This window comes from Sinocyclocheilus rhinocerous, unplaced genomic scaffold (assembly GCF_001515625.1).
Source record: "Sinocyclocheilus rhinocerous isolate Xijiao unplaced genomic scaffold, SAMN03320098_v1.1 scaffold5002, whole genome shotgun sequence".
NCBI lineage: Eukaryota > Metazoa > Chordata > Actinopteri > Cypriniformes > Cyprinidae > Sinocyclocheilus > Sinocyclocheilus rhinocerous.
Genome location: NW_015636838.1, coordinates 22,613 through 33,638, shown reverse-complemented (window position 1 = coordinate 33,638; position 11,026 = coordinate 22,613). Strand labels below are relative to the sequence as shown.

At 37.2% G+C, this 11,026-nt stretch overlaps 1 protein-coding gene across 2 annotated transcripts in view; it reads left to right on the top strand.

The window, feature by feature from the left end:
* The window catches only part of LOC107748077 (vang-like protein 1), a 76,570-nt gene that overhangs the window by 47,250 nt on the left and 18,294 nt on the right, over nt 1-11,026 (top strand). For both annotated transcript variants that reach the window (XM_016562734.1, XM_016562733.1), the window contains exons 4-5: nt 8,318-8,749; nt 9,675-9,850. In XM_016562734.1, coding sequence (XP_016418220.1) covers nt 8,318-8,749; nt 9,675-9,850 — 608 coding nt within the window. The remainder of the gene's footprint in view (nt 1-8,317; nt 8,750-9,674; nt 9,851-11,026) is intronic.

The following is an 11,026-nucleotide window of genomic DNA, read 5'->3' as shown; positions in this document are numbered from 1 at the left end:
TCATTTAGCAGATGCTTTTATCCAAAGCGACTTACAAATGAGGACAATAAAAGCAGTCAAAATCAACAAAAGAGCAATGATATGCAAGTGCTATAACAAGTCTCAGTTAGCTTAACGCAGTACACGTAGCAAGGATTTTTTTAAAAATAATATAATAAATAAAAAGAAAACAGATAGAATAGAAAACGAATAGAGCAAGCTAGTGTTAGAGGTCTTTTTTGCTTTTGTTAATTGTATAATAAATGAAAAGAAAACAGATAGAATACAAAAAGATTAGAAAGCAAGTTTTAGTTTTTTGTTTGTTTGTTTTTTAAAGAAAACATGCAGCAAATGAATAGAGTGCAAGTCTAAAAGGGACATGTTTTTTTTTGTGCTTATACAAAAAAACACATTAATGTGTTTTGTACATGGGAGATTGCAACCCTTTTTAGTAAATATGGACGTTTACTTTCATTCAAATTTAAATTTTAGACAAACACAAGCTGGGTGCTTTAATGCAAATGTAATTGGTCACATTTCAAACATTCACAGCATTATGATTGGCCATGATTCATAAAAATGCCAGTACAGATGTGCCTGCTTCGCCAGAGTCACCTTGAAGTCATGCATTTTTGGAAGTAATATCAGCTTCATTGATTATAAAGATAGATCACAGATCATAGATAAAAAAAAGATCACAATTTGAATAAAAATTGTATTTCTCATGCTTCTGAGTGCCTACTGCAATGGTTTGGGAGTGACAACTGTATTAAAATGCAAACTGAATCTGGAATTTCAATGTCTAACAGTGATAACCATTAGAAATGGACAAGACAAAAAAAATCTGTCAGAACAGATCTGTGCATTAAAGGGATAGTTCACCCAAAAATAAAAATTCTGTCGATATTTTTGGTGAATTCTGAGAGCTCTCTAACCCTCCCATAGACAGCAAGGGTCCTTACAAGATCAACGTCCAGAAACGTAGCAAGGGGATCGGTAAAATAATCCATGTGACATCAGGGGTTCAACCGTAATTTTACGAAGCTACGAGAATACTTTTTGTGCACAAAAGAAAAACAAATAATGACTTTATTCAACAATTCGTATCCACTGAACGCAAACAGCATATGTTGTTCTGTGTCAGCCGCACCACACGGATACGTTTTAGTTCAAATCCAAGCACAAACAACGTAGAAAACGTGAAATCGCTTACTCTGCCTTTAATTAATGACAGAATGTTCATTTTTGGGTGAACTAACCCTTTAATTCTTGAAGTGCAATATACCACCCACTTGTTCTGTTACCTGTAATGTAATTTGTTATTTTATTACTTTCATTTGATCTTTTTAATGCAATGTTTACATAATTGAACAATATTTGAAAGCTACATGCTAATGTTTTGATGCAATGAGTTCATGAGTGAACCTAAACATTTAGTAAATGTATAATATTGTTTGTGATTTTCTTTTTTTGTTTTTGTAATCTATATTTTTTAGGTGTGTAATTTTTATTTTATGTATTTTAGTGTATAAATACAAGACATTTAAAAGTCAAGTCTTTCTCACTCACACACATATCCTTTCGCATTCAATCCCGCAGACTAAAACAGTATGTAATATTAGTAAAATGATATGTGTGTGAAATAAAATGACTTGGAAGAAATTTAAAGGAATATAACAGACAACAGTAAGTGATGAACAGAGAGATATAGTGATGTTGTCTAAACATCAACAAGACTTGCAAGCAATATTTTCTAAGAGAAAGAGTTGAATCATGTAACAGGCAGGATTACAACAGGCGTCTACGCAGCCCCTAATTGGTCGATTATGTTGTTTGCCATCTCTGGTGAGTGGAATTGTTTATTTAATGGACTGGCCTCCCTCCTCCCTCTTCCTTGCTGCTCTTTCCTCTCTGTGGACATCACATGTGACACCCTTCCTCATCTCTTGTACTCTTCCAAAGCCTTTTATTAAACCTCAGCACATGGGCATGAAACAGCTTAGATTGCATGACGGATACTTTTTTGCAGTAAGACAAAAGCAAGTCAGTGAGCAGTGACTGGATTCCGAGTGGAGTGTTTGCTTTAATGGCTGCAACAGAGAGTGGAAAACCACGATTGCAAATATAATTTCCATTGTAATGGCAGAACCTGGGCAGGCTGAGATTAGTATGGAAGAACTGGCATTAGACAGTGAAACTTCAGAACAGCACAGATCACTGCCTGCACAACCTCGTCAGGTAGGACATCTATTGGCATGTAGCTCTTTAATCTCAGAAGATATGACAGTATGTTGTCCAGGTGCCTGCTATGAAATCTCTTAGCTGCTCGAGGTTTGCCAAACATTCTTGTTACTTTTATAGAGCAGTGTAAGTCACTGTTGAGTTTTTTTTTTCTGCATGACCCTGAAGACAGGTAACCTATAGTTATAGATAGTATTATAGAGTTACAAGGTAATGAAATGTACATTTATTGGGATCCAGTAGAATGGTGTGTGTTAGGACAAGCACAAATGTAAGAACACTATAGGTTATTGCTCTTCTAAAACTGTTGAAAAAAAAATTGGCTTAATGTTATCGAGGACTGCTTGCATAGGTTTTTTTTCCCTCTGGCTATATCACATATGTAATGGTATTAGCTTCAATTATATGTCTCATACATGTCTGTTAGTTTAAGAAATCACATTGGGTAAATATTGTGGAAACAGACTGTCCTTTTTTGTCTTTTTGTGCTATATATAAGTCAATATCTTTCCATCTGAGAGCATCTACATTCTCTCTCCTTTATGCCTCTAAAGTGCACCTTTGAACAAAGCTTTAAACAAAGAGCACCAATCAGATTGCGGTTCATCACATCCCTTGTGTAGGCCTGATGTTATTCTGTATATATAGTGCTCAGAGCATCTGTACACTTTAGAACTGCAGGGCAGTAACAGGGTCAGTGCTTCAGTCAGACATGTGTTACTATGTGAGTGATTTATGTGTTTGTAATTTTTTTTTCAATATTGTAAAATGACAATAGAATATATATTGAATAAAAACATAAAGAATAAATTAAATAAAAACATAAAGCACAAAAATCTTGCAGATTTTTTTGTAGAAAAAAATACATCGCCATCTCACTCTAACCAGAGTTGCTGAAATCCACCTGACGTCGTAATTGTGAATTCCAAACTAATAAATACAAACTTCCCAAGAGGACTTGAATGTACCATCAGTGGTCTGCGGAGTAAATGTGAGGGGCTAACAACCAGATACAATATAGGTAAAAAGTTTGGCTTACTGTATGTTATTTTCATGTTGGCTGTTTAACCTGTTAGTGTTATAATGACGCCTCTAATATTTGCAGTCAATCCACAAATCAACCTGAATGGGTTTGAACAGGTGGAAATGGACAGACTAATTCATTTACTAACTCAGACTAACTCATTTACTCAGATATCTCCATTTTCGTTCATGTCCCAATCAGTATGAACCTGAAGTGACATGTGAATGAATGACAGAATGATGACCTTTGAGTGCACGGTTTTAGCACTAGTAAGACTTTTGTATGTTTGGTCACAGTTTGGAGGCTGACACAAATAGGGTTTCCTACATCCAGGTATTGAGATTGCTGAATGACGAAATGTCAGCCACAGTACACTGTGGTGGTGGTGGTGAAACTGAGCATTAGTTACCACCAGAGTCAAACAAGGCTGTCATTGCATTTGTAGAAGAATCATGTGTAGATTCAGTTTTGCCCAATCCTATTTCTACCCCTTAGCCCTTCCCCTTTTCCCTACCCCTCCGTTTTGCGCATTCACGTGAAGGGGTAGGGGTGTCTCGATTATCTTTTGGTTGGAGGGGTAGGGGTAAGGGGAAGGCCCAGATAGCCCTTCAAACGAAGATTTTTCGGGACCACACTTGAAACGAAGGGGTATGAATTATCTCAGCGTAAACTGGCTACAGCGGCAACATGGCTGCGCGAGCGAACAAAAAGACATAAATGTAAGCATTATTGGCATTAATAAAGATTTTAATGTAATCATTTGTTTTATTTTACATTCAATTCATGTGTTCATATCTACGGTCATGTTATAATGCAAAAAAAATAGCTGTAACCCACGCAACTGAGATCACTACAGCTACCGACGGCATCTTGGAAGTTTGTGATAAACATCGGCGCATTTTCTTTGACGTAGGAGCTAGCGACGACGTATGATGATGTGTAACGGTGTAGTAGTGGTGTCCCAATTCTTAGGGGAATATTTTCACCCCTACCCCTTGACACTCTGTTGCAAGGGGAAGGGGTAGGCGTAGGGGTAGGTGAAGCGGTATAAAATAGAATTGGGATTAGTGTTCCTCTCAGAGGAGAAACTGCAGTGTATTCATGATGCCTATAGTATAAAAGTAGTACAAAAGCAACTTGTAATGGCCCTTAATATTTAAAAGAACCATATCTTCTACGGACCATCACCCAGGGCGATAACCACCATAGACATTGAGGGGGGGCTAGTCCCCCAATAATTAGAAATCGCTAAACCTTTTCTCAAATATTGCCAATTCGAGAGAGAGAGATGTATGCGTGTATGCGCGTCTGTGCGTCTCTCTTTACAATGAGCGAGTTTACTTCAAAAACAGCGATTTTATCCTCTCGTTGCTGGAAAATATAATGTAGCGAGTATTTAAACTGTTATAATAAAAGTCGGGGGGCAGCGTTGACAAGTTTCTTTGCTCCTGGATGTGTGCCGTGCGATCTCCGATATGTGTGTGTGTGTGTCAGTAAGCAGCGCATTAATATAGAACGGTAAGGCTCTAATGCACACCAGTATAGGTGTGTGTATTGTAGGAGCTAGACGACGTATGATGATGTGTAACGGTGTAGTAGTGGTGTCCCAATTCTTAGGGGAATATTTTCACCCCTACCCCTTGACACTCTGTTGCAAGGGGAAGGGGTAGGCGTAGGGGTAGGTGAAGCGGTATAAAATAGAATTGGGATTAGTGTTCCTCTCAGAGGAGAAACTGCAGTGTATTCATGATGCCTATAGTATAAAAGTAGTATAAAAGCAACTTGTAATGGCCCTTAATATTTAAAAGAACCATATCTTCTACGGGCCATCACCCACCAAAACACTATAAATTCAGCAATCCATGCTGACAATATTTGACTTGCAAATATAGATATAGTTTTATATCTCACCAGCATTCTCTCCTTAAAAGTCAACATTGACATTGAAATAAAACAGACTGTGAAAAAAGTGTCTTTGAAAATCTTGACCTGCGGGCCAAAACTAAAATATTGGTCTACAAAGCTGTAATGCTCTCAGTCCATATGCTCCCAGTGGTCTAGTCAGGATACTCTGCAGGTCTTGTGGAAACAATGTTAATGTGTCTCTTAGCCCCAGACGCACTATATAGTTTCCTCTCCAAGGGATACAGTCATTTAATGCATGTCTTTGTGTTACAGTACTCTAGGTATGGATGTTATATTAATATACATTTTATCTCAAATGTCTCAAGCCCAGCACTCTTTCTCCTTCCCCATATCTTCTTTTTCCTTATCACTTCATCCCTTTATGGAATCCCGCCTTATACACCAACTCTACTTAATATTATATGGTTATATCCAGTAGACATTATCGAGTGCACTCATTCAATCCCACAATGCATCTCAATAAAGAGTATATTAAAAATGTACACTCAACGGCTAGCCACAAGGAAATACCCATGCACTGTGAGCGATGCACCAAATGAATTCCTGTGTCTCTCGTCAAAAGATTCCATCGACAGCACATCCGGTGCACTCTGCGTCTGAAATCGCTCACTCATTTTCATTAACTTGAGTGCAGCATTTGACACTGTGTGTCACTCTATTCTACTTGATAGACTGGAGAGTTGGCTTGATATCTCTGGTACTGTGAAATGGTTTGAAACCTACCTTACTGATTGTTCCCAGTTTGTTGTCCTGGAAAACATATCTGCCGTAGTGTTCCTCGGGGATCTGTCTTGTGCTTTTTAGTATTTATATATTTTATATGGTTCCTCTAGGGCAAATTATTAAGAAATATGGTTTAGGGTATCACTTTTATGCTGATGATACCTACATTTACATCAGCCCATCAAATTTACATCAGGCTGTGGAATGCACTTCCTTTTACTGCTAGAAATGCTCCCACATTAGGCACTTTTAAGAAACTGTTAAAAACACATCTTTTTAAAATAGATATAGATAATAGATAAATAGATAATTCATTAAATGATTATAGAAAGATAGATAATTAAGCTAAATTGATTAGCTTTTCAATAGGGTGTTGACTTATTTATAGTTTGTTTTTACTGTATTTTACTCTGTTATTATGTTACTCACCTACTGTATGCATTCTACAAAACCTTCAATAAAGTCCTTGTAATTGGTTCACACTTATGTGTCTGCTGCCTTACTTTACAGTAATGAATTTTCCATCACATCCATCCATTCTCCAAAACGCTCATCCTATATGTAGAGTCGCAGATATTGAATGTTATATCATTAATTCTGAATTACATAGCTCTCCTCAGACTATTTAAATCAACACACTAATTTCAGATCTCTCAGTCTCTGAGCATATTTGAATACACAGACAACCCTTCTTAGTTTCCCTTGCACTCCTGTATTCACCACACCGCTATCACTTTAGCCTGAGGCACTGAATGCTTCAGTGACTCTTTCTGGGTTTAGCGTGTGCTGATGTGATCTCATAAATGTAGGCTGTTTATATTATACTCAGTGAGGAGGAAAAGTAAACAAAGCTATGATCCAGTAGCTGACCTAGAGCAATATTCTGTTACATTTATGTCAAAGTTTTTGATTCTAGAAGCAGTTTGATTATAGTGCTTTTATCCTTTTCTGCTGATATCTTTTAATATGTCCCAGAATTCAGTGAATATTGAAGTACAAAAAGACTACTGTGTAAATCTGAAGCATGTTGTGTGTGTTTCAGTTTGGTCTACTACACATACAGTACTGAAGCATGTGTGACGCTCATCTGTCATCTCACTATATAAGGACATGAACACATGAACTTCATCTCCAGAGCTGCTTTGAAAGTCACTTCACCAGTAACTCTCATTTTCACTGGAAAAAAATATTGTCAGATATAAAATACAAAAACTCAAAGACATGAGTGGCCAGTCCTTCTCCTGGAGGGCCACCTTCCTGCAGAGTTTAACTCCAACACACTCGCTTGGAAGTTTCTGGTAATCCTGAAGATCACTGCATCACTACTTATGTTGCATGAGTGCTTTACTATTGGTGGAACCCATTCAATGGCCATGTTGCTATGATTTTGGGAAACAGTCTTGAGTAGATTAATTTCTCCAGCAGTGCATCATCACAGTGGTTTAAGCAGTGAGTTACGGCATTGTACAGGATACACTCCTCAGCTCAGTACTGCAGTGCTCATAGTGCTTGAGCATTTGGTTTCCTGTACAGCTTAAAACGGACTAAAACAGACTATATGATGTTTAAGGATTACTGCAAGAACAAACTAAATCAATACATCGGAGTCTCTTCAACTTAGGGCACTTTTTTATGCCCCAGTGGTAGATTTTTATTAGAAGTAACAGATTTAACCTTTTTGATGTATAAAGAGTACATTAAAATGACTTGGAAATTTTTTACAATGTTTTCATCATTAATTTTTCTCTATTATATTTTTATTTTCCAAAATCAGAAAACGTTCAGTCTTAAACTATGGAAATCTATCATATTATTAATTATTGTATTTTTAAAACGATGATGATCTATTGAAACCATGAGATAAACATCAGCTATTTCAATATTGATTGTGTGAAAATGATTTATATATAGTTTTCAAAAAATATGGCTCTTCCTTTCAAATGTGGTGTCATTGCCACCATAAATTTTTGCCCATGTTTTTTTTTGCTTTTTTAAGCTAGTGTACTTGTTTACCAAAAAGACAAGTGTCAGTGAGACATTATGAGACATGAGAAAATAAAGAAAATTCTAGTAATTATGACTTTATATATATATATATATATATAATATTGCTTGCAAATTATGCAAGTGGGATATTAGCCTTGGCAAGACAGAAGCAGTTGCCTTTTTGTTCCAAAAATTCCATGGCCATCGTTTCTATTACATGCAAGTGTGAAAAATGGTATTTTAGGCAAATGTACCTAAAGTCCACAGGGCCAAAAGTGCCAATAATTGAAGGAAGATTCACATGTTATATTAATCTCTCTCGCTCTTATCTGTCACATCCTATTGGTTACCCCTTCTCATGCACCAATGATGCTGAACTGTGCACTAGAGTCTAATTTCTCTCTATTTCCCCATGCCCTCATCCCTCTTTCTTTCCAGGATGATAACTGGGGTGAGACTACGACAGCTGTCACTGGCACCTCAGAACACTCTCTATCTCAGGAGGACATTGTTCGCATCAGCAAAGACCTCGACGACAGCGTGGGCTTGGACTGCAAACGTTATCTAAATGTGGCTCTGTCTGTCATCCTGGGACTCGTGGTTCTTCTGACTCCACTTGCCTTCCTTATCCTGCCTCACCTCCTCTGGCCTGATAGACTGAGAGCCTGTGGAACGGCCTGTGAAGGTCTCTTTATATCTGTGGCATTTAAACTGCTAATTTTGTTGTTGGCAGTGTGGGCTCTATTCTTCAGGCCACCTAGGGCTGGTTTGCCAAGAATCTTCGTCTTTCGAGCCTTATTAGCCACATTGGTGCTACTGTTTGTGCTTTCCTATTGGTTGTTTTATGGAGTACGCATCCTGGACTCACAGGTGAGGCTAAAGTGTGCCTACTTCTTCCAAAAATTAAAATTCTCTAATCATATATATATAATCATCCTTTCAACAAAAAGTAAAAATGTTTTAATTCAGCTGTTTTGTCCATACAAAGTCAGTGGGGTCCAAAACAACATTTTATGATGACAGTAAATGATGACAGAATTTTCATTTTTAGGTAAACTGTTCAGTCTAAAACTGAAGTGTACACTGAAGTGTGCAGTTTAAAACTGTCTGAAAAGTGGCAGTTATTTGTGTAGCCCACACTAAATACAGACGAACCCTAACACTAACTTTGGAGCCATATTTGTGACTTATATACACTCCATATTTGTGGGGTGTGATTTGTGACAATAATGAGGATTTAGCTTAAATCTAGATTTATCTAGATTTATCTAACAATGATGTTGCACCAAACTTAAAAGTTTATTTAAAATAAGGCAGACTTACATTTAAACGATAATTTTGATCCTGGTTTTGATTAGCATTTTAGATATATTATCTTTAATCCTGTTGCTCCATTACTTTAAACTTTGATTTAAATCTCAGTCAGGAATGAACTTTACATTTGAGGAGATGAGGAGGTTTAACTAATAATAAAATCACCTACAGTTAAAAATATGTGACTGACTGAACAAAGACAAGCAGTGTAACTGCTTTTACATGTAAAAACCGAAGTGGACTGTGGGCTGAACTTCACCAACACTAAAAAAATTAAGCTCACTAGCATGACCCATTCTTGCCAATCTCTAGTAACATCTTCTCTGTGTGAGTACTAGTCCTAATCTCCTGTACTTTGTAACTTTAAAATATCAACATGTCACATATCACAGAGAAACATTTCCAGTAATTGTATGTACCGGCTAATTCTCACATTGCCCTACTATATGTAACAGGCACTGACACTCTCTGTCTGTTCCAGGATGAGGACTACCAAGGGATTGTGCAGTATGCTGTTTCACTAGTGGACGCTCTGCTCTTTATCCACTACCTGGCCATTGTGCTGCTGGAGCTCAGGCAGTTACAGCCGTTCTTCTCTCTGTGTGTCACACGTTCCACGGATGGAGCAACACAACACTATAACTTGGGTCAACTCAGGTTAGACCATTGTCAACAAACTGCTAGATTTATGTAGTTAATTCCTTTTTAATACTCATCTAAAATTATTTGTTTTTTAGAATATATATTTTTTTTTCTCTTTTGTAATTTGTATAATATATATAGGCCTACTTTAAATGTAAGTATTTACAAAAATTTACATTTTGTACATTCAGCTTTCCTCACATGATCAAAGTGTTTCAGTAAGTCCTTTATACTCAGACATGGCCACATTTTACTTTGTAAAATCAGACATGAGAACTGTTTTGAGAAAGCCCATGAAAGAGACAATGAGCATAGAGAGCTCAGCTGCTGTGTGAGTGTTTGGAGTATCGTATACATGATGTCATTCAGTGTGCACTTTGTTGCATGTCCAGTCCTCATATTGCATGAGAGTCATTCTTAAAGTTTGGTGGACCTTAGATTGAGCAGGTTTGTAGAAAAAAAAATATATAAATTCAATTATTGTTAGTGTTATCATAAGTATAAACTATCTGTCCATCAGAAAAACAAGCTCAGGCTAATATGTCAAGCTCAAGATTCAAGATTTTTATTTGTCACATACGCTAGTATACAAGCTAGTATGACCTAATAATCCTGACCAAATATTTAACATTCTTGGAAATTTGTTCACCTTGTTACATGACATTTTTATAATGCAGTGTGTAACAGGATGGACATTTTAAGCTAATGAATCCTACTACTAGTTGCCAGCAGATTAACATTTAGAAAGATATTTAAAGAAGGAGGAAACAATGGTGTTTGAGGCTCACGGTATGTCATTTCCATGTACAGAAATTAAGCGTTAGCGTTAGTTCTGGCAGGTCTCGTGAGTCAAGCTTGCATCAGCTGATTCTCAGCTGATCACATCTACCTATAGGAATACGACACCTATCGCGGCATTGCATCTGTGTTCATACAGCTGGAGCAACACGTAGTCTAGAGCATGTCGCTCTGAGGACATGCCGATAGTTAAGGCCATGCGAACAAGTTTAAATGAAACAAGCATTCTCGTGTATGCGTCTCAACTGGGGTTCGCTGTATTCAGCGGCATAATCTCAATGTTACGGTTGTTTATTTCTAAGGCTGATGTTTTCATTAGCTGTGTGAGTGTGCGGTTGATTTCAGCTGCGTCAGAAGCACGCGTTTATCGCTCCTAATGGCTTCTATACATAT